General features: G+C 59.0%; 1 protein-coding gene across 2 annotated transcripts; it reads left to right on the top strand.

Annotated features, from left to right (window-relative positions):
• The first annotated feature begins 557 nt into the window (after positions 1-557).
• ILKAP (ILK associated serine/threonine phosphatase) lies at positions 558-22,389 on the top strand. Of its 2 annotated transcripts, XM_053919294.2 has the most exons (12): positions 558-729; positions 6,457-6,522; positions 6,998-7,054; positions 9,728-9,847; positions 11,038-11,164; positions 13,574-13,680; positions 13,991-14,084; positions 14,356-14,443; positions 15,679-15,800; positions 20,190-20,309; positions 21,566-21,647; positions 22,135-22,389. In XM_053919294.2, the coding sequence occupies exons 1-12, from the start codon at positions 675-677 to the stop codon at positions 22,273-22,275; spliced, it is 1,179 nt and encodes a 392-aa protein (XP_053775269.1). In that variant the 5' UTR covers positions 558-674; the 3' UTR covers positions 22,276-22,389. The 2 variants fall into 2 exon arrangements, with proteins under 2 accessions (XP_053775269.1, XP_053775271.1); XM_053919296.2 differs by lacking the exons at positions 6,457-6,522; positions 6,998-7,054; positions 9,728-9,847 and having other exon boundaries at positions 559-729.
• Positions 22,390-23,219: the final 830 nt, after the last annotated feature.

Raw genomic sequence — 23,219 nt, 5'->3', positions numbered from 1 at the left:
TAGGCGAACAGCCTTCCGCCCTGGTCACCGCGCTTTTCTGCAGCATCACCTGAAAGCCCCTCTTTCCTGCTCCCCCCACCTGCCGGAGGAATGCTCCCTGTCGTCCTGCATCTTGGCTGTTTCAGTCTTACTAACGCTCCGGGCCGCTCTATCCGGCCTCGGTTTCACCATTCTACAATGAATTAGTCAGGTACGGAGGCTAGCCCCCCGTGCGGGGGAGGGCGGCTGGGCGGACGCAGGTGAAAAGCTCCACGGAGGTTTCCCAGACGTCTGGGCTCACTACAGGTGCCCTTGAGCTCAGGCATTTCTCTCTGGGCCGGCCTTCTCCGAACGGACGCCGTGGCCACGAGCAGCGTGGAATGAAGGGGGCGGGGGGGGGGGGGGGGGGGGAAATGGCAGCCAAGGCGTCTGGTCCACCGCCCCAGAGGCCTGCGCGCGTGCGCCCCGCCCCGCCCCCTCACCGCCCTGCCTCTCCCGCGCGCAGGACTCTGGGGCGGCCGGCCCACGCCGCGTGCCGATTGGTGGCGTTCCTGCCCCGCCTTCGGGTGATTGACGGCGCCCTGGCCGCCGCCGCCACCGCCCCGCAGCCGCTGCAGCCGCCGCCGCCGCCGCCGGGTGTGGAGGCCGTCGCCGCTCCTGGGCTGCGCGGGCCGCGCCGCCGCCCAGCCTCGGCCATGGACCTGTTCGGGGACCTGCCGGAGCCCGAGCGCTCGCCGCGGCCGGCTGCCGGTAAGCCAGTCGCCGCCCTGCCGGCGGGGGGAAGGGGGCAGGCGGGTGAGTGGGCTGGCGGCGGCCTGGATGCCCGCGGCGCCGGAGGCGGGCGGCGGGCGAAGTGGGAGAGCGAGCGCGGCCTGCCCCGAGGCGGCCCAGCGCGCGTACCGGGAGCCCCGGAGCCTCCGCCATATTCTCTGCGTAGGAAGAAGAGCTTCGCTCGGAATGCCGGCCGAGGGCAGCGCCGGCCGCCGCGGCCTTTGTGTGCGGGCCCCCGCGCCGTTTGCCCAGCTCCAGGCCCGCCACCCTCGGGCCCCGCGCAGGGTCTGCCGCCTTCGCACGTGGTGCGCCGTCCGGGCCCCGCCCGCCGGCCCGCGTCGGAACCGCTGTCCCTCGTACAGCGTGATTCCGCGCGCGCGTGGACAAGTTCAGGGTTTTGTTTTGCTTTGTTTTTACCCCATAGATGGGAGAGATCACCAGCGTCATCCTTCTTGGTTTTGAGGCATCCTCGGTGCCTCTCTAGTTTTTCGGTTGGTAGTAGTTTCTCGGGCCTCCGGAGTCACAGGAAGCCCTCCTCTGCCCAGAGTCGGGGGCGCCGGCCAGGCTCTCCTTCGGCCACGGCCCCCACCGCGGGTGCGAGTCCCTGCGGCTGGGGTGGGAGCCCCACGCACGAGGCGGGCAAAACCAGTGTCTTTGTGAGTGCTGCGTGTCCGTTGAATTACGACCACCCTAGGTTTGATCGGGCAAGGCCCATTCACGTTTCCGTGCTTATTTCCAAACCTAACTTGGTGGCAGAAAGCCTGGGACGCTTGAAAAACAAACCCAGATTTCTCGGAACTGCTGCCGGGGCACGGGGGTGAATGAGACCGGCCTTGCCTTAGTGAGAGCTTAGTTCTCAGTGCACGTGATAGAGATAGACGGACCAACGCTGGGGACCCCCGGAGCTGCCGAGGGCCGGAGCGATGCTTGTGCCGGGACAGAGTGGGGAACGCGGCGGTGCGGGACTCAGGCCTCAGGAGATGCGCGGAGTTGCAGGGGCAGGGACCCCAGGCGGAGTAGCGAAGTGGTCCGAGGAGAACGTCTCGTTCTCCAGTTTGCCTGAGCGCCCAGCGCGGAGCAGAGGTGGCTCTGCCCTCCTCCGCGCCTGGGTGCAGGCCTGCGGGCTTGTCCCATGGGACCTGCCTGGCCAGTCTCTGCCTGCCATTGTTTCGGCACCGTGCTGTCCTCACCGTTCCGCTGGTGCAGAAGCATCTGAGTAACCGGTGCTAGAGCCCGTGGGCCCGCCGTTCATTTTCTAGATGGTTCTAGTTGTGCATGAAGGTGGCTTTTTTTAACTGCTGCTGAGGACGACAATTCGTATCTGAGTACATTTGGGGCAGAGTTTAGCTTTGCAGATGTGCCTATAAGCTTATTATTTAAAAAAGAATCTCTGTGACTTTCTACTCGAAATCTGTTTGGGCCTACTTAGAGCAGGGGTGTCGAACTCATTTTCACGGGGGCCACATCAGCTTCCTGGTTGCCTTCAAGGGCCGGATGTAATTTCAGGACTATAAATGTAACTACTCCTGAACAGCTAAGTCAGAGCGCAGAGCTGCCACTGGGTAGAAACAAGGTGCCCGGCCAGATAAAACCAGGTGGAGGGCCGGATTCGGCCCGAGGGCCTCGTGTTTGCCACCTGTGGCTCGGCTGATGCAACACCTGACGACCTGTTATGACTTTTTCAGTTACAGTTGGCATCAGCGTTACTAGTTTCAGGTGTATGACCTGGCGATCAGACGTTTGTATACCTTACGAGGCGACCCATCCCCACCTGAGCCTCACAGCCATCCAGCTCCGTGCGTGCAGGTGCCTAGTTCTTGTGGAACACTGGCTGTGTTCCCTATGTTGTGCTTTACATCCCGGAGAGAGGCCTGTGACCAGAATCGGGGCACCTCAACCCCAGGCGGAGGTGCTGGGTGGTGGTGCTGCATGGTGTTCCTGTCCTCCGCCCCCGGAGGGCCGGGACAGGCGCCCTGCCTGCCGGGGTGCCCGCACCACCACAGGCCCTCTTGGCCGGGAGTGGTTTTAAAAACAAGGAGTGTGTGTTTGTAGGTGGTGGGGAGCGGGGGGGGGGACACTGAGTGACAGGATCGGGGTCCAAGCTCCCTTGATGGGCAGTCGGTCACCACCACCAAGGCGTGGTTTCACAGGTTACAGCAGTCATTTGGACCAGAGCTGAATCGGATGTCACAGTCTGTGGCAGTGCCATGATATTTGAAGAATAAAGCACCATACTTGTTTCAGAGAATTGACGGTATCGACTGATAAAATTGACAATGGAGAAAGTGAGTGGAAAATAAGGTTGGCGTCGCAGTGTGGATGCAAGGATGAGACTGAGCTGCCCCGTCGCGACCCTCAGTGGGGTGGGCAGGTGCCACAGACTTCGGAGCTGGTGCAGGAAACGGGAGTCGTCTGGGGCGCGAACTCCAGCCCGTCTCACCTCCCGACTCTGCTGTCCCGCGCTCAGGTAGCAGGCCTTGGTGCGGGGTGCATTGGTGCGGGCTTCTGCGTGCGCGGTGGACTCCAACAGCTATTTAAATGGGGAATGCGCTCTTGGCTGGATTTTGTGGAAACGCTTCAGCATCCAGTGGGAGGAAATATCACACTGCTCAGATACATCAAGTGTGTTTTGTTTAGTTCTTTGACTTTTGTTTTAAACATCATATCGAATGCTCCAGCTTCCAAGCCTCTTACGTTTTTGTGGTTTGAAGGGAAGTGTAGAAGGAACACACCACAGCCTACTTCGGAGCAGTCTGGGACCCAGACCAGGGTGCCAGAGCGTCACGGTGAAGTGACGTCATTCTACGTGTGGAGGGTCTTGCCTTCAGTTGGGGAACAGGGAGGCAACTCTGAAGTGCGGTGCTGGGGAGCAGAGCAAAGCAAGGTGTGCTTGTGCGTGTTTCCAGGTTCTGTGCGCAGTTGGCACTGTCCACCCCAGCCCCTGCGGGTTCGATTGCTGGGCGGAGCTTGCACACACGGTTGACCCTCAAACCCTGCAGAGGTCGGGTGCCGACCTCCCGCACGGTGGACACCCGCCCTCAGGACACACGTGACTACAGCCTCCCTTTGCGTGCGCGCGGACTCCCAGCTGCAGAGGTGACCCTTGAACTGCTCCAGGTGATGGGAAGGAAAACTCTGTGTATAAGTGGGACCTGCACAGTTCGAATCCATGGGGGGCGGTGTCCAGTGTGTCTAAAAGAGGACGTGTATTTGCTCACATCAGACAGACGTGCAGCTCCTCTGCCGCAGCTCGGTCCTGGCTTGATGGTGGTGTCTGTGGGAGGGACAGCTTGTGTTTGGGAATCCAGACGAGTTGATGGGGTCCTGTGCAGAGTCGCTTGGGCAGTCCCTCGGTGTCGGTGTCACAGGGCGGCTGTCTCTCTCGAGGTTGCTGCTCTCTAAAGCCGACGGGAAGCTGCCAAGGCCGGTGTAGACCTGTGCTTGCAGGTCACCCTGAAGTATTTCTTTTAACATTAGACCTCTAAACATTAAATAAATGTTAAGATATTATAAAACTTAGACTAATTGTGAAACTTCAGGGTTAAGCAAGAAAAAAACTGAGTCAAAAAATAAAAATGGATTTAACTATATAAAAATAAAAAACATCTTCAGGGCAAAATAACTCGAAGGCAAAAGTCGAAATGAGAGAAAGTAATTGCAATGCATATTACTACAGGTTACTATCTGTAATAAGTGAAAGGCTTCTACAAACTAATAAGAAAAGATGGGTATCCCCCTGGAAAAGTGGTCCCAGGCTGTATCTGGATGGTCCTGGAAGAGGAGGTGCGAATAGCCCGCCACCCGGCACTCGCCTCGCCGCCACCCACCGGGTGTCAGCCCTGGCGGCGTGCCAGGGAGGGTGTGGAGAAATGGCCGTTCTCCCGAAGTGTGCGGGGAGTGGACGTTCGCACAGCTGTCTGTGGAGCAAACAGCTCCTGGCACCTGTCAAAGTTCAACTTCCCACACCCCTAGCCAGCAGTCTAGCAGCAGAAGGATCTGGTGTGAGGTTGGTCACTGTGCCATTGCTCGTCGTGCACAGAACCAGAGGCGGTCCGCGTGCCCCTGCGTCAGGGGCTGGACAAGTGGGGCCCGGTTCCGCTGGCGGACAGGCTGAGCAGGCCCAGTGGTGCTGGGTGGCTCGGGTGAGCAGCAATGCGCGCCTGCCGCTGTGGACAGTGCGCTTCTGCCTTGTTTCCGTGGCTTTCAGCGCGGGGGGGGGGGGGGGGGGGGGGGCACGACACACCCTGACCGACAATCGAGCCGCAGCCACTCAGTTAGGGGACGAGGCTCCAGCCAGCTGAGCCATATGGGTCAGGCCATCCAGAGTGCCTTTTAATGTCCTTCTGATGCTGCTTTCGGGTGCTTCCCAGAGTCTTTCTGTCGCTCCTGAGAAAAATGACAGTGTTTGCAACTATTTCCTTTGTTGAGGGTGATCCTGAGGGCTAAGAATGTGCTGTGCTGAGCAGACATTTCTTATTCCTGTCGGGGGTATAAGCAGAGGAACTGCCGTGTTTTCGGACTATAAGACACACCCCTCCCCCCTGCGTTTGCAGTCTTATAGTCCTAATGTAGCGCCTGGCTCAAGGGAGGGGGGGGAGCAGGGTTTTTTTTCCCCGTTTTCCTCTAAAGCCTAGATGTTACAATCCGGTGCATCTCATAGTCCGAAAAACATGGTACTTTCTGTTAAATCAGGAATGTGTCGGGCATTTAAGGTACTTCTGACCTAAAGACTACTGAAGAAATTTCTTTTCTTTGGAGTTCATAAATTTTAATTAAAACTTTTGTTTTTAAACGAGTACAGTTGGTACCCAGTTCATTTCTACGTGGAGGCAAAAAGACCCCATGGATGAACTGGTCTTTCAGGGGGCGCATTTCTGCACTTGAACCCTGAGGAACAGGGCTGGGACCCGGCCGTGGCCAGTCGGTGTTCGGGGCGTCATGGCCGGCTGGGTTGTGGGTTTGGTGGCTTCAGCAGAAACTGGGGGGCAGTCAGAGAGTGAGGGGTGGTGGTCCAGTGTTGTGTGGAAAGGGGTGATCGACTGTAAAGCAGTTAAGCCGAGCGCTCAGCCCCACCGTGCACACGATCAGGTTTTGAGACACAGGACTCACCCGGCTCCCTCCTGGCTTTGTCTCGGAGCATCTGAAACGCCTCGTTTTCCCCGCAGACCTGTGTCGAGTCGGGCTCTGTGCAGGGGCCGCCAGGTTGAGGCGCGGGGTCCCCTCGGCCTCCTCTCAGTGCTTGTGGGTCTGCGACTCCGAGTGGTGGTCTGATCAGAGCGTCGCTGAGAGGGGCTTGCTAAGACCCCCGGGCCTTTGGAGGGTCCATCCCTCTGAGGCCAGTACCAGATTGTTTTCTTGCTCTAGAATCAGTTTTTTTCCTCCCAGGATTCGCTTTTTTGAAAGAAGATTAAATATATTTGTTGCTTTCGATAATGAAATTGCCCAGAAAAATACTGGTTTTTCTCAAACTACTCAGTGGCCCTCAGAAAGCCTGTTGGGTCATCTTTCGTTGCTTTCCCGTTGGCGGTAACTGCTGGAAACCAGCGCCCAGGTTAAATAGCGGTGAAGAAAATACTTTTAAAGATACATTCTGTCCCATGAGAGGAGAAAAATTGGACCTAACGGCGAACTGTCTCAAAGGCTCCCCCGTGGCCAAGCTGTGTGGCCGCGGCCGGGCACTGGCTCAGCCCGTGTTCCGTGTCCTAGGGAAAGAAGCCCAGAAGGGACCCCCGCTCTTTGACGACCTCCCTCCGGCCAGCGGAGCTGACTCAGGTACAGTCTGCAGGCTCTCCCAGGTGTGTGCCAGCGTGTTGCCCTGGGGGGCAGTTGTCTCAGCCTTTCTCCCTCCCCCGCTTTCAACATGCAGAGGTTTTAGGTGGTGGGCTGCTGTAAGTTTGGAGTCCGTGGCATCAGGTAAGGCAGAAACCCGCGAGTCACCAGCGCTGAGAAGCTGCGGGAAGTGTCAAGCGGTTTTCTCTGGCTCATTTGAGTGCTTTGCTGCTGAAATAAAACGTAACTCTTTAAGGCAGGGTCTTGTTTCCTCTCAACCAGAGGACTTGCAGGTAGGGTGGAGACATTACTTGCCACGTTACTTAACACAGTGTGAGCAACAGTGTGGGCAGCCGCTGGAGGGACAGAGCTCTCAGTGTGTTTCAGTGACCTGCACAGACGTCGCGGTGGGGTGGGTTCTGACCCTCACGCCCCCACCCAGGTTTGTGGGCTCACCGAGTGTCCTGCTGTGTTTCAGGGCCAGGGGGACCTTTGCTTTTTGACGACCTCCCACCAGCCAGCAGTGGCGAGTCAGGTAAGTGGCAGGGGAGTCCCCGTGCCCACAGGGACGGCGCGCCATCCACTCTTCCCTAAAACTCATTTGCAGCCCTGCGCAGCGTTCAGGAGGACGGTAAATCCCAGTGCCGCATAAGGCCAATTTACACGGACCAGGCTCCACCTGGTGGAAGCAAAAAGGATTAGCTACTGAAATGCTACATCCACTTTTGGGTGATTTTCACCCTGGGCGTTCGGCCTCTTGCAACTGATTAAGAATTAAGAGTTAAGTAATTTACTTCTGACTTTGTTACTAACTCTTTTTTTTATATCGGTGTCTGTCGTTCTGGTTTGCCTTGTTACATGTTCTTCACCCCAGCGTATGCAGCTGACGTGTCTGATTACATGACGTGCACTTTAAATATGTCCAGTATCCCTGCGCCTGTAAATACAGCTGAGTGGGTCTTCCGTTTCATGCCATTTATGTTTTGATGTTGACTTAAGAGAAGGAAGTCTGGCCCTGCCTGGTGTGGCTTGGTTGGTTGGGCGCCGTTCTGTAGAGCGAAAGGCCTCCAGTTCGGTTCCCGGTCAGGGCAGCTGGTCGATGTTTCTCCCTCTCTGCCTCCCTTCTCCTCTCTCTAAAAGTACATAAAATCTTTAAAGAAAAGCAAGAAAGAAAGAAAATGAAGTCGGAATGACGCTGGTTTTAGTGACTGGTACGGACCCAGGAATTATGAAATTCAGGACCCAAGTGAATTACTTTCCAATCAGTGCATGTTCTCGAGGTTCTGCTTATTTATTTTATTTTCATCAAGCCTATTAGCGTTGGCTCTGCCTCTTCAGTAAATGTCCGGCTTCTTTTTCCGTCCCGTTAGGTAGCAAGTAAGAATGGAGCAGACCCCCCAGGTTGTCACAGTAAGGGACCACGCACCCCCTCCCGTCTGAGAGCTGCTCTTGAGGAGTCCCCTGGAGAGGGAGGGTGGGACTCGGGCTGTCGTTTCCACACGCGGTTGTCCTGGGTGACAACTTTCTCTATGTTGCCAGACAGAACACCTGCTTTTCACGTCTCTTTTTTGTGTTATTAACTCATTACCACAAAATCGTTGGGGGTGGTCTAGTAGAAAGGGATTCAGTCCGTATAACCCCGGGATTTAGGAAAAACAGTGCACTCATCTCACATAGCTAAGCTAAAAAATTACAGGACGCTCACGCAGTTTAGCCTAACTCCTCCTCCCCAGTGCAGACAGTACTTTCAGTTACGATGAAAGTTGTGTGCAGCCCAGTGGACTGAGCGCCGGCCTGCGAACCGAAGGGTGGCCGGTTCGATTCCCAGTCGGGGCACATGCCTGGGCTGCAGGCCAGGCCCCCAGTGGGGAGCGCATGAGAGGCAGCCACACACTGATGTGTCTCTCCTTCCCTTCTCCTCTCTTGAAAAATAAGTAAATAAAATCTCCTAAAAAGAAAAAGTTCTTTGCAAACAGGGATCTTAACAGATTTAATAAAACTAAGAAAGATTCGACACAGCTATGTCTTAGTTATCCACAGGGCAACAGACAATAAACGGGTCGCAACTTAGAAGATTTCAACCTAACTGTTAACAGGTTGGAATATAGAATCCGGTCTTGGGTCCAATATTTTGGATTTCTTGAGAAGATACTCTTCTTGGGCACCCAGGACCGTGCACGAAGACCGACCACTTGTAGGGCACAAAGCAACCCGCACGAGGCAGACCACGTTCTCGGACTGCAGTGTGACCGGTGGCAGTCGATTACGCAGCTTTAAAACCTTCTCTGTCGTGCACTGTGGGGGGGGGGAGGGGGGAGCACAAGCAGTAGGTGGCAGGGGGCTAGTGGAGAGGCGGGGTTGGGGGGGAGTCTGCTGGAAACAAACGGGGCACGTTCTCATTGAATCTGCCTCGTTACAGGGGTGGGGGTATGCTCGCTGTACTGCTGTGTGAAATAAAAGAAGAGTCAGTTACTTGGAAAAAGATCACAAAATGCAGGGACAGTGTCTCCCTTCTTCCTCCACACCCCGAGGTGCCCGGCACAGAGGAGCTGAGTGAATTGATAGTGCCCTCACAGCTGAGCTCGGAGGTCCATTGGCTGCGATAGCAGCTGCCTGTGGTTGGACGCTTGGTGGGCCAGGTGCTGTGATCAGTGCTTCGCAGCCTTGTCCCCATCCATTCCCAGACCGAAGCGGGCGGGGAGGCCGAGGACCTTGCCTCCAGGGCGCACCGCGGGAGGGTGGGACAGGGATCTGAACCCGGGCCTCTCTGGGCCACACGGTGCAGGAGCTCTCAGCTCTGCCCCAGGCTTGTCCCTCTGCCCCCAGGGGGCTTCTGCAGCCTATTTTGCCTTTCTGGACCCATACAGTTCTTAAAGCCCGACTTTGACCTCACTTTAAGCCATTTGGGTACTTGTTATTTTTTCGAGCTTGTTCAGTATGGGTCACTTTGCAGATTCTGGGCAGCTAGCTCCCTGTTTGTAGATCAGGGCCTGCAGCTAAGGGACAGTGTGTGTGCCAGAGCCCCGGGCCTCCGGAAGCCTCCCCCTCAGACCCTCTGGGCTGGCATGGCCCACCCGCCTCGGGCCCCGGGGCCAGCTGCTGTGCCAGGTCGTGCTGGGGGTGGGGGGGGTTGGGGAGAGGCCTGGTCTGCAGAGGCTCCTGTTGTCCGCCTACAGCTGTTTCTGTCTGGCTCTCCCTTCATTTCCAGGTTCTCCTGACACCTCGCTGCCCCAGCCGGTAACGAGTGAAGGGAAAGGAGCAAAGAGAAAGCCCTCTGAAGAAGAGGAGAATGGCAGTGAAGAGCTTGTGGAAAAGAAAGTTTGTAAAGGTTTTCAGACAGTTTGAAAACACATGTATTAGACTTCATAATCTAGACCCACCCAGAGCAACACCAAGCTCAGCTTTCTGACGAAGCCACTTCCTCTGTGTGTCTGTATTTAAGAAGCGGGTAGGGCTCCCTTTTTGCAAGCCGATTCCTGGAGCTTCCTCCCGCGCGCGCTCTCTCTGCCTCCCGTGGTCTGGAACCCACGGGAGTCCTCCCTGAGCCCCGTGCAGGAGGCTAATGCCTGCCACCCGCCCAGCTCCTCTCGGATGCCCTGTCTTTGTTCACGGCCTGGTGACCTGGGCTCTGACTCCGTGGTCAGCTCCACAGGCCGCTGCCAGGGAGCCCGGGGCCAGCAGTGCAGTGGCAGCCTGTGGCCCGCTTTGCGACTTGTCACAGTGGGGAGGCGTGGAAAGTGTCCGTGAGCGGGAGGCAGCTATGGACTCAGTTGTGGCCCCGACCGCTCTGCTTTTGCCACAGAGGCTCTCAAAGCTGCAGGGTGCACGCGGGTGGGCGAGGCCCGCTGGCCTGCAGCTGAGCCAGTCAGCCCCTCTCCGGAAGGGCTCTGCCCCAGCAGCGGTGCTCAGGTGCTGTCTGTGTTATTTGCGCGGCCCTAGGGGTCAGAAAGCGAGCTTGAGCTGGCCTGGATGTGAGAGAGAGAGAGAGAGGTGTCTGTGCCTCGGTGGGCTCCGTTGTCCTTGTCCTCAGTCAGAGGACAAGCTGCTGGTCTCCCCAGCTGTTCAAGTTCTCCGCCCGCCTCAAGCAGAGAAATCACCTGTTTCTGGTAGTTCACCAGGACCTTTGAGAGACACTCCTCTAACGCTTCTCCCAACAGGAGTTTCTCTGTCCTTGCTAAGTGGTTGTCAGAAGCAGACTTGCGCAGGTCCCTTCCCCCACGCACACCCCCTTCTGGGGCACGACCGCGCACTCCCTCTGGTGCTGTGACTGATGCCTTCCGCGGGGCCGTCCCCCACTAACCCGCGCATCCGCTGCCGCCTCTCCACCATCCGTCCTCGAAGGACGCCGCTCTGACCCACAGGGGTCCGGTGCAGCCACAGACTGGCTGGAGGGGGCGGGGGGCAGCGAGCTCGTGTGCCCGCTGGGAGTCCTGACAGCCAGCAGCCCGCTCGTTTGCTCTGGGACCCGGGCTCCTGTGGGCACCGTTTTGTATTGGGTCTCTGTTCTCCCCCCCTCAGCCTCTTCAGTGATCTTTGGCTTGAAAGGCTACGTGGCCGAGCGCAAGGGCGAGCGGGAGGAGATGCAGGACGCCCACGTCATCCTGAACGACATCACGGCCGAGTGCAAGCCACCCTCGTCCCTCATGTGAGTGTCGGGCCCGGCCAGCCTGGCCGGTACAAGGAAGGGTCTCTGGGCCCAGCTGGGGCCGCGGTTTGGGGCTTCGCCCACTCTGCGCGAATTAGAGAGGCTGACGCAGCAGGGGAGCAGCTTGGTCCTGTGTGGGCGGCTCTCAGCGCAGGGGGCTTTCTGCTCCTCCTGACGCTGGTTGTCGCAGTGGAAGGGCGTGTCCCCAGTGTCTGGTGGGGGAGGCCCAGGGTGCTCCCAAGACAGCCCCCGTCAGAATGGTGGAGTTCCAAACGCCAGTGGTGCTGCTGTTGAGTGGCCCTACCCTGTGGGACTGACCGCCCATGGGGCCATCAGGGCGCACGCTCTCTGCCGCCAAGGGAAATGGGCGGTGCCCTTGTTCCAGGACCCCGGAGCTCGGGCTGGAAGCCACCCAGCCCGGAAGCCACCCAGCCCAGCAGCAGGTGCTGACCCAGGAGACCCAGGAGAGTGAGCACAGCACAGGAGGGGTACGGGGAGAGGAGAGCTGGAAAAACTCCACCCTCCCCATCTGTCCAAACGCAGCGAGGCCTCTGGGCAGGGTCCTCAGTGTGGAGGAAAAGCAGCCCATGGCGGGGCAGAGGGTGGTCGCCGATGTGCGCGGTGTCGCCCTGGCCAGTGTGGCTTGGTGGGCTGGGTGTCCCACAAAGCAGTGGGTCAGCGGTTCGATTCCCGGAGAGGCACACGTCTGGATTGCTGGTTTGGTCCCCAGTCAGGGCACGTGGGAGAGGCAACCACACATTTATATTTCTCTCCTTCTCGTCCTCCCTCCCTTCTCTTCTCTCTAAAAGTAAATAAATAAAACCTTAAAAAAATATATTTACATGTACAATAATTACTTATATCTCTATGAAACAGTCATTAACTGACACCAGTTGGTCACTAACATACAGTGTGCTGGAGCCTTTGGTGCTGGTGGCTTTTGTCTAGTAGATATAGTCGCGAGGAGGTGGTGGCCCTGCAGGGAGCCTCGTCACATTGCGGGGACTCCAGCTCTGCATGCACTTGGTGCTCCCCAGGACCGGGGTGTGCTTTGCAGCTGCTTCTAAAGCCGGGAGAGGGTCTCGAGGAGAGCCCGTCGGGCAGCACAGGTGGTGGGGGGCGGATTTAATCAGGAGCCCCCTGCCCTGCCCAGCAGGCGCCCTGCCACCAGAGAGCAGTGCTGAGCTCCGTCCCAGGGGAAGCTCTCCCCCCACACATACACGGCTCATGGTGTCCCGGATCGAACAGGACCTGTAGTGAAAGTGTCATTTCTCAGGCATTTTTGTTCTGTTCTTCTTGAAACAGCTTATTATTTAATGACATTTGTTCCACGTCTGTGTGAGGTTTTTGGCACACCCGAGAGGGGAATAGGAATAAGTCTGGTGAGATGGGCTTTAAGAATTAGACACCTGAAGAAAAAAGCAGACGGAATGTAACCAGAGACATAGAAGTTAAGAACAATCTAACAATAGCCGGGGGGGGGGGGGGGGGGGACAGGGAGGAGAGGGGATCACAGGAACTACTATAAAGGACATGTGGACAAAATCAAGGGGGAGGGGGCTTCGGCTGGGGTGGGGTGGAGGGATGGGGAGAAAAGGCAGACAACTGTAATTGAATAACAATAAAAATTAAAAAAAAAATTAGACACCTGTCCAAGTTTGAGTAACAACCCTGAAACTGTCCCAGGTCCTTATACAGATTTTTTTTTTTAGTGTTTTATTTCGTTATTTTTAGGGAGAGAGGAAGGGAAGGAGAAAGAGAGCAGGAGAGAAACATTGGTCAGCTGCCTGTCGCATGCGTCCTGACCGGGACCTGGCCCGCAGCCCGGGCATGTGCCCTGACCCCAAATCAAACTGGCCACCCTTCGCTTTGCAGAGTGACGCCCAACCCCACTGACCCACACCGGTCAGGGCCTTACAGATAGTTTTGACTCTCCTGGACTAATAGTTGCTTTTCTGTGTCTTAGTGTTTAAAACTAAGTCTGGTTTAAATAGAAGAAGGTTTTGGCCCTGGCTGGTGTGGCTCAGTGGATTGAGCGCCAGTCTGTGAACTGAAAGGTCGAAAGTTTGATTCTAGGTCAGCACATTCCTGGGTCGTGGGGCGTGAGAGAGGCAACTGATTGATGTTTCTGTCCCTCTCTTTACCCCCTTCTCTCTCTCTAAAAGTAAATAAATAGAATCTAAAAAAAAAAGTTAGGGATTTTAGTTTCACCTTCAGTGGAAAATCAGAGCTTACAGACCTTGATTTTTGAAACAAGTGTGTTTAATTTTAAAATGCCCTGAAAGTTACTCACACGTGTGTCTCTGTCAGTGTCGCCAGCTGTGTCCCGTTCGCGGCAGTGACTGGCGGCTCCGCAGCGGGCGTCCTCCGAGTGGGCCGTGACGCGCACTCTCTCACTCTGCCTCCTAGAACCCGGGTTTCCTACTTTGCTGTTTTTGACGGGCATGGAGGAATTCGCGCCTCAAAGTTTGCTGCACAGAATTTGCATCAGAATTTAATCAGGAAATTTCCTAAAGGTGAGACTGAGAACTGAATTCGTTCACATCCATCTCGGTGTTCGCTGTTTGTGGGACTCAGTGACAGGTCACTCTGGCTTTGACAGAGTCACCAGTGACAGTAAAAGAGCAGGGCGGGGACTGGGCCCCTCTTGGGACGTGTCCGTGGGGCTGGCAGGGGGCTTGCCTTTACAGGTAAGAGCCTGCCGCCACCAGAGCAGATGGCACTGCCCTGTAGGGGAGGAGACAGGTTGTTCTGGGTCCTAGTTCAAAGACAGAAGGAAGGTGGGCGAGAGTCGCTGCCCGCCTGCCTGTGCTCCTTCCGCAACAGGAGATGTAGCCAGTGTGGAGAAGACCGTGAGGAGGTGCCTTCTGGACACCTTCAAGCACACCGACGAAGAGTTCCTCAGACAAGCCTCAAGCCAGTAAGTGTGAGCACATGACGGGGTGTGAGTGGAGCGTGTGTGGTTCTCCCAAACGCCTTTCACGTCTTCGATTCTGCTTCATACTGACGCCCCGTCCGAACAGTGCAGCACCAAGTACGCTCCTGTGGCTGCCCCACAGCCTGCAGCAGGAGAGGGCAAGTGTGGGGACGCAGTTCCTTGCAGAGGATGAGGTCCCGTCCACTCTCCCTGCAAGTGCGTCTCGGAGTGTCCGCGTGGCGGGGGTGACCCTGTCTGCTGTCTGTCCCCGCAGGAAGCCGGCCTGGAAAGACGGCTCCACTGCCACCTGCGTCCTGGCTGTGGACAACGTCCTCTATATCGCCAACCTCGGGGACAGCCGGGTATGTGGTCGGTGTGCCCGCCCAGACGCCAGTACTCCGTAGCGGGGAGCGCAGCAGCGTCTCTCAGGCGAGATGAAAACCATGAGGGCTGGGTCGGCCACCTCTTGTAGGGGCGGCAGGGGCTCCAGGGCGGAGTGTAGGTTGAGGGGCCCAGCAGCTGAGTTGAGCTGGTCTGCCCTTTGGGAAGACGCACAGCTGTAGCAGGCCTCTTCTGCCTGAAAACCCAGATGTGTTCTTCTTTGCCTGCTTGCCACGTTCCGCTTGCTGGGCGCGCTCCGCCAGGGCAGCGCTCCAGGTCGGAACGGAGTCGGTTCCCAGTGACCATGTTCTTCCACTTCACATCTCCGACCTCAGGGCCCTGCCTCTCGGAGTCCCGGTGCTGTCCGAGTACCTGGACAGCGGCAGCCAGGCACGTGCTCGATGCTGTGCTGCTCATCTAGGGAGCCTGGGCATTTCCCACTGGGGACAGCCGGGTCCCCATCACTGGGGTGGGAACAACTTCGAGCTGGAGGTGGGCCCTCCACAGGGCGGCTCAGCCCAGCTGCCTGTCAGGAGCTGAGTTCTGCTGCGTTGCTGCTTCTCAGGCAGCCCCCCTGCCCCTCCAGGTCCCAGGGATGGCGTGACTTCCACCGTGAAGTGGCCTCCTCAGACTCAGAGAGGGCTGCGCGGTGAACGTCACAGGGCCCGGTCCCTGTCCCTCGGGGTGGGGTCACGCCTTGGTGGGCTGTCCGCAGGACGTGTGTGTGCACGGACCACAGGACTTTAAGAGAGCGCGAGTGAAATTGGCACAGAGAAAGGACTTTGGAGTCGGGTTGGAATCCTAGCCCTGTGTGTGGCTTTGGGCACGACACTCGCCCTCTGGGCCTCGGCTGCCTCGAGTGAGCCCCAGGGTTACCCAGCGGTGACCCTGTGGTAGATCTGGTACAGGGAGCGTGTGGGGACGTCCGGGGTCTGCCTGTCCCGCTCCTGGCCACCTCCCGTGGACCCAGAGACTGGGAGTGAGGTCCACTGTCCTAGTAAGGGCAAGTGCCCAGCTGCTGCTGCCCAGCAGAGCCCGCCCAGAGTGGCGGTATCCCTGGCTGGTGTTTGTGGCACCGCTCTGACTGGGGCCCTTCTCGGAGCCATGGCTGTCAGCAGCAGGCGGACTCTGAGGCCCCGTTGCCGGCTGCTGTCTCCCGCTGGCCCCGAGCACGGGTCCCCTGGCCTCACCCGCTGCGGGGCCTCTTTCTTCCCAGGCCATCCTGTGTCGTTACAACGAGGAGGGTCAGAAGCACTCGGCCCTGAGCCTCAGCAAGGAGCACAACCCGACACAGTATGAGGAGCGCATGAGGATACAGAAGGCTGGAGGGAACGTCAGGTAAGCGGGGGCTGCTGGGAACTTGGGGGCGGGGCCCGCCGTGCAAGGCCTCCTGGGGACGCAGGTGAGTGGGTGTCATAGGACACGTCAGTGCAAGTGGGAGCCGAAAGTGTGTGCGATGTGCGAGGAACACACCTCCCAGAGTCTGCAGAGGGAGGGAGCCTGGCCCGGATCCCGGGGCACCACTGGGAACTGTTGTAGATACTGTCGTTTGTCACAACCTGTCACAACCGAATGGGCTGTGGTCTTAGGGGAATGGTCCAGAGAGAGCACTGAAGGGTGAAGACGGGAAGAATGTGTCGGTCCGACTGTCTCTGGGCTCCCTGGGTGGGGTACAGCCGCCCTGGGCGAGGACCTGCGCCCTGTCCCACCCCTCTGTTTATGGGGCCGGGGGCCTCTGTCTCTGCACCTCAGAGGACTGGTCTCCTGGGACGTGGCGTGACACCGCTGACCTGAAGCAGTTCCTGGCTCGCTTTACAGTTTGACCATTAGGGTGCTCTTTGCTGTCGGAGACGAGAGAGAAGTCACAGTTCCAGAGGCTGCTGTCCCTTGTCCTTGGGCACGCTGTCCATGTTGCCAGAATCGGCTGCGCAGAGTCGGTGCCGGGATGAGGCGGCAGCGGCCTTGGTCGAGGCGTGGCCGTCTGCACGAGCCTGGTGGGACCATGGGCAACACCGTGTGTTTCCACGGTGACTGCTGCAGAACCTGGTGGCCGAGAACGCACCCTCAGTGTTAGGTTGGGGGGCCCTCTCTCAGACCTTTGAAACCCCGCCTCGCCTGAGCTCCTGGGAAAGACTGTCAACATTCACGGCCCCGAGGCTGAAGGATCGGCTGTGTCGTGGGCACTTCCTGCTTCCCGGCACTGCTCGCTGTGCGCCGTGTCCAGACGCCTCAGGGAGTTGTCCGAAGGTGTGTCGGAGAAGAGGCCCGAGGCTCGGGGGCAGCACCCTGGCTCCTTAGCCCAGGGCCGCCTGGGGTCCCATCTCTGGCCGGAGTGGACGCCAGTCACTCCTTTTCCTCCAACAGTCCTGCTTCGATTGTTAAAATTTTCAAACGTTCTACAAAATTAGAGCAACGCTTCAGGATCTGCCAGCTGGACTCTGTAGACAGCGTGTGGCCGAGCTTGCTTCGTCGGCGTGCGTGGGGCTGTGTGTCTGGAAGTTAGTTGCAGATGCGACACTTGAGAAAGCAGGCTCTTAGCGTGTGTTGGGGCACCCGCTGTCCAGTCTGCATCCTGTTTCCTCAGCTGTCCCCGGAGTGTCTGAAACCGGGGTCCAGCCAGGGTCTGTGACGGCCTGGGCTCGCGCCTCCCAGCACAGCGTGGCTGGGCCATCCTCCGGCTGCACTGTGCAGCTGTCCAGCCAGCGGCCGTGCGGGGCCCGGCGTTCCGAGCAAGGCTGTTTCCGCGGCACCGTTTCAGTCGCTGCAAGTTAGGCCTACAGGCTTCTTTGGATTCGGATTAAACCTTGTTAGCAACAGTACTGGAGGGCGTGCCCGACCCTTGAGGGTGTCTCCCCTTATTGGCCCCATGAGGTCAGTGGTGGTGCTGGCAAGTCCCCAGAGGGAAAGGGACCGGTGTCCCTGGGTGGTCGGGGGTGACCTGGGGAGATGCACCCTAGCACCTTGTGAACGTGCTGATTCCCGTCAGCCTCTCTTCTCATGGTGTCGGTGGCCCTCGCCTGGGTCGGTGTTTCACAGGGTGACGCGGTGCTCTTCTGCCTCTGGGGTTCCTGCCACACGGGTTGGAGGGCACCCTGCAGAGAAAGGCTTTCCTTCATCAACAGGGTGTGAACCGTGCTTCTTCCCAGGAAGCACAGTGAGTGTCTAAGTCTCCTGTCACCAGTTTGTAGAGTAAGAGCGCCCTCTGCACTTGTGGAGATTGGTGTTTTCTTCCGTTCTTTGTATTGGGATTTTGGAGAGAGAGGGAAACACCGATTGTTGTCTCGCATATGGATGCATTTCTTAGTTGGTCCTCGTGCGCACTGTAACCGGGGCTCAAACCCATAACCCTGGTGCACCGAGACGGTGCCCTAACCCACTGACTTTACTTACCTGGCCACGGCTTAGTGAGTTTTCTTTCACCCCTCTGCTCCTCTCCCTTTCTCCTCCTCTCCTTGCCGTGTGAATCGCTGTGTGCCGGTGTGTTTGGGTTTCCAGGTGCAGGCTCCGGCCATCAGGTTCTGGGGCTCTTCCCGCTCACATGACTGCCACTGCGGCCAGTGGAGGGGACCCTCGCACTCTGTGGGGACAGCGGTCTCACCCAGGCGTCTCTAGTTCTACGTCTGCAAGGCCCAAGCTGGGACGCATTGGCCACAGCTCTTTTGGCCAAAAATCTCGGCTCCTGATAACTGCGTGTTGTTTTGCAAATACTGCTTTAAGTCGGTGGTGTCAGCATCGCTGTTACTGAAGTGTGAGCCCGGTTCTCTTGTCCAGGGCTCTTGATCACGCGGGGTGTGCATGAGTCGATGGCTGTCACTGCTGAGGTTGCCCCCTCAGCTGTCGTGGTCCCTGGCTTCCATTCGTTCCAGAGTCAGGGCTCCGCCTTCTGTGTGAGTCACTCACAGGGTGGAGCCGGGCCTGTGCACTGTTGGTGGGAAACAGCAGGGGGATGCCTGCCGGCTTAAAAGTAGAATTAGCGAGTGACTGGCGGTCCCACTTCCGGGTGTGCCCCCAGAAGAACTGCAGGCAGGGGTTCGGACAGGTGCGTGCACGCCTGCTCATAGCCACGTGACTGCTGTAGGTGCCGTGGTCGGCCGAGCAGCCCGTCCGTGCCGTGCACTGCCGCTCAGCCTTGGAAAGGAAGGGGGTTCTGTCATGGCTGCAACACGGCTGGCCCCTGAGGACGTGATGCTGAGATGACCCGGGTGCAGAAGGACAGGCACTGAGGTCTCCCCCACACCAGGTCCGTGGAGTGGCCAGAGTCATCGGAGACGGAGAGTGAAGCGGAGGTTGTTGGGGAGGAGGGGGCAGGGTGCTCGCTGGTGCGGAGGAGTTCCGGTCGGGGAGACAGAGGCTCTGGAGGTGACGCTGGGGGTGGCGGCACAACAGCGTGCGTGCACGGGAGGCCGCCCCCGCCCACCCGTGCGTGTAAAAAGTGGTGGATTTTATGTGATGTGTATTTTTATCACAGTTTAAAAAGCTGAAACCCACGTTTCCATGGGTTAACACGAAGGCATGTTTGAGTGTTCTTGCCTGCCCATCCCTGGGTTCCCTGCCTCTCCCCAGGGCGTCTGCCAACAGGCAGAGCCGGGTCTGGGCGAGCTCTGGCCCCCGCGCTCCGCCACTGAGCGCAGCACGCAGTGTGCGGCCCTGTGTCATCCTGTCTCTGGGCTCCTGAGAAGGTGAAGGAACCTTTATGTCTGTCTGTTCTACTTGGAAGGCCGCTGGACGGATGAGGCGAGCTTGCCGGGTCACACGCAGATCTCCGGTACCGACGGGGCCGCTCTGGAGCCCACTGCCACCCCTTGTAGGCCCTCATAGCGAGGTGCTGGGCTGGGCATCTGTCGGCTCGGGACAGTCGGGGCGGGGGCTGGGGGGAGCAGCTCTGCTGCAGACTGACTGCCCTGCCCGTGTCGACGGGAGGAGGGGCTGCAGTCAGCGCAGTGTCCAGCATGTCCTCACGGCCAGAGCAGCCGGCTTGGCACCCCTGCCTCTCCGCGTGAAGGGGGACTCGAACAGGAAGGGCCAGTGGAAGTCCCGGGGACGGGCCCGAGTTTCCTGCTGTGCCCCTCCACCTGTGCGGCAGCTCCAGGTCAGCTAAGGTGTCGGCCGGGTGCCCCACACCTGTTCCAGGTGGCTGCTCCCCCAGCTTCACCCTGGAGGGTCTGAGGTTGCACAGTGGTGAGCCCACCAGAATTGGGCTGGGGCCCTGGCCAAGGACAGTTGTTCCCCTGCTGATGGAGCTCTGCTTCACATTGTGGAGTCCCCGTCTTTCTGTCCCCTACCTACGCACAGGACAGGTAAAAGTGGGACACTGTGCTGAGTGGTGCCCCAATTGTGTGCAAGGGTCACCGGTTGACTTCTGGGCAGGGCACATGTGGACCAGGTCCCCAGCAGGGGGCGTGTGAGAGGCAGCCACCCATGGATGTTTCTCTCCCTCTCTCCTTCCCTTCCCCTCTCTAAAAATACATAAAGCCTTTAAAAAAAAAAAAAACTCAGCCAGGCCCCTACTTAGTCCAGTCCAGACTGTCCCAGCGCTTGGGCAGGTTGGCAGGTTAGGCCAGTGCAGCCTCGAACATGCAGCCCAAGGGGGCGCCAAGGACCGCGGGCCTGTGCCAACTCAGAGCCCCGAGGGTGCGGCAGTCCCCTGCGTGCCACACCTTTCCCTCTGCCCCGCTGCCCTGCCCCGTGGCCCGGCAGGTGGAGTCTGAGTGTTGCCCCTTGTTCTAGGGACGGGCGTGTCTTGGGTGTGCTGGAGGTGTCCCGCTCCATTGGGGACGGGCAGTACAAGCGCTGTGGGGTCACCTCCGTACCAGACATCAGGCGCTGCCAGCTGACCCCCAACGACAGGTAAGAGTGCCCGCCAGAGGCACGCGCTCGCCCTGCTCTGGCTTTGAGGAGCTGCGTCTTGGGCTCTTCGCGGGGCCGGGAAGGTGCGGGGAGAGAAAACGGCTCTGTGCCAGTGGGCCTCACGGGAGGGTTGGGGCCGCGTGTCCTGGGAGTGAGAGGCAGGGGCGGGGGCCCCTGTGGGAGGAAGAAGGCCTTCTGAGAGGAAACGGGACAAAGCGCGGCCAGGCGGGTGCCAGTGGTGAAGCCACAGGAGAACGGTGGCAGGGGACTCTGGGGGGAGAGGTGACAGGCCCTGTGCTCCATGCTGAGGAGTCTGGACCTCGCTTCTCACTGGTAGGGGGCCCTGGGGGTTTCCGGCTGAGCTCGGTTGGGCCAGAGACCGCCTCGCCGTTGTGTGTTGCACCCTGAGCTGCCTGAAGCTGAGGCCCCGGCCCGGCGGCTGGCTCCTTAGGGGCTGGCTCCAGTCTGTGGCCCAGGTGGATGCTGAACTGGCAGCTGAGCTGGGAAGCACTCAGAATGGTGTTACCGGACTGAGCGGTGAGGGCAGCAAGGAATGCCCGGGGGCCCTTTGGGGTGCAGCTCTGAGCCTGTCGCCAGCGTCTCCCCACCAGCCCCTTTGGTTTTCCAAGTGCTGCCCCAGGCCAGCGCCTTTGTGGGCTGTAGTTCCCTCCCTGGGAGGGGCAGGAGCCATCCGGGACTCGTGCCCCACTGTGCCAGGCAGTGGGTGCTGGTGGGTGTCGACAGAGGAGCAAAGCCTGGGCGTGACAGTGAGGGCAGAGCTGGCGAGAGCCCGGACATCCTCGGTGCTCGGAGGATGAAACTGTTCAGAGGACGAGACTTCTGAGAGGGAGAGAGCCCTGTCTCCAGAGAGCAAAGCGGGGTGGTTGTCCTGGGGCCTGCGGGTGGGGTGGCCACCCACTCCACGACTTTGGGAAGCGGCTCCCGGCAGGGAGGTGGCGACGGGATGTCCGGGTATGTCTGTTCTAATGGTGCGATGTTCTCCGGTGGTTTCCCCCCCAAGTGTGTGTAAGAAAGCGCCGTGCCTCCCGCTTGGTTAATCTGTACCCACACTGCTGGTGAGCAGAGGCTGGCCCAGTTACTAGTTACATTTAAGGAGTTTCAGCTTTTGTCTCATAGAAGTTCAGTTGGTTTTTTAAAATTCTTAGCCTTTGGCTACTTGGACGGTGTTTGTCTTTATTGGGCCAGTTTGTAGAATTTGCTGTTAAGCCTCTTTCTATTTCTTCCCCGTTCTGTAGGTTCATCTTGCTGGCCTGTGATGGCCTCTTCAAGGTCTTCACCCCCGAAGAAGCTGTGAACTTCATCTTGTCCTGCCTTGAGGTGAGGCGTCGCACCAGGGCCCCGGCTGTGTGGCTCAGCGGGTTGGGCGTCGCCCCGCAAACAGAAAGGCTGCTGGTTCATTTCCTGGTCAGGGCCCAGGCCTGGGTTGCAGCTTTGGTCCCTGGTCGGCGCGTGTACGAAGGCAGCTACTTGGTGTTTCTCTCGCACATCAGTGTGTCCCCTTCTCCCCCCCTTCCCCTTGCTCTGAAGTAAAATAAATCAATTGCACTGGGGGCAGAGGCCAGCTGTCTGCCGCACCTTAGGTCTTAAGCAGGCACGTGTCCTGGGACCCCTTGTCCCCATTGTTGGGGGGCCCCCTTGTGTGCGGGTTCAACGTCAGCTGTGCCCGGGAGACTCAGCGGCAGCCGTCAGTTTGTCCTGTGTGCCCTGGTGGAGCCTGGGGAGGGGTCCTTCTTCATGGGGGTGCCGTCTTGGGGGAGGGCGGGCTCAGGGCCCCTGCTCACCGGCACCCTTTCCCGCCCGGCAGGATGAGAAGATCCAGAGCCGCGAAGGGAAGCCTGCCGTGGACGCCCGCTACGACGCGGCCTGCAACAGGCTGGCCAACAAGGCGGTGCAGCGGGGCTCGGCGGACAACGTCACCGTGATGCTGGTGCGCATCGGGCACTGAGGGCGCGTGGTGGGCCTGCGCGGCTCGGGCGTGTGCGCGCGTGTGCACGCCGCGTGTTCCCCGTATTCATGTGGGACTCCGTGGTTGTAAATAAAAACTCTTTTTTCTAGTCTTCGCTCTCACTGCGTTTCCTGGTGCTCTTGACCCTTCAGAGGTCAGCTGTGTTGGCCTTTGAACACACCCTGGGTCCTCGCGGTCGCACCTGTACACGTCCTGGAGGGCCAGCTGGAGGTGCTGGCCCGCACGCTGCATGGTGCGCACTCTGCAGCTGTCTGGCCCTTCCCTGTGCTGGCCCCCGAAGGACCTGACCGGGAGGGGGGTGGTGCGGTGCCCCGCGGCCCCTGGAGCACTTGGCTTCCCTCAAAAGTAAGGTTTCTGTACAAAAGGAAGGTTGCAGACGTGGGGCTCGATGCGGCTGAGCCCGGGCGGTGCCTGATGAGCTCTCTGAAGCCAGCCCGGGCTTGGCTGCTTTCCGAGGTCCCCTCCCGGCTGTCCTGGGGCTCACAGCTGGGCACCCCGGTGTGAGCCGGCACCTGGCTCAGGGGACCACACCGTCAAGCTGCTGTGGCCGGTGGGCTCCGCCTGGCCGAGGTCCCCACCCCAGCGACCCCGAGGGGCCCTCCTGTCCGACGTTCAAGGAAAAATGTGCGACCGCCCACCTGGAAGAAGAGAAGACGCTCCTACTTTTCAGGTTCTTGTTTCTGCGTCAAGCAGGCTGTCGGTGTTGCTGTGATTTTCCAGGAGAGCAGGTCGCGGGTCTCTGGGCCCACGCTCGTGTCAGGATGACGCAAGACTTTAAAAGCTTGCTGTTCCCGGGCTGTCCTGTGCTCCTCGCTGGCCCCCGCCCCGCCCGCACACAGTCTTATCGCCCCGCGGGTTGGTTAGTGGGACTGGCGTCACTGCCACAGGCACCTCGGGGGCCTCTGCGCGCACACCCCACCCCC

Source organism: Desmodus rotundus, chromosome 2 (assembly GCF_022682495.2).
Source record: "Desmodus rotundus isolate HL8 chromosome 2, HLdesRot8A.1, whole genome shotgun sequence".
Lineage (NCBI taxonomy): Eukaryota > Metazoa > Chordata > Mammalia > Chiroptera > Phyllostomidae > Desmodus > Desmodus rotundus.
The sequence above is the reverse complement of the archived record's forward strand: the minus strand, read 5'-3'. Positions and strand labels throughout refer to the sequence as shown.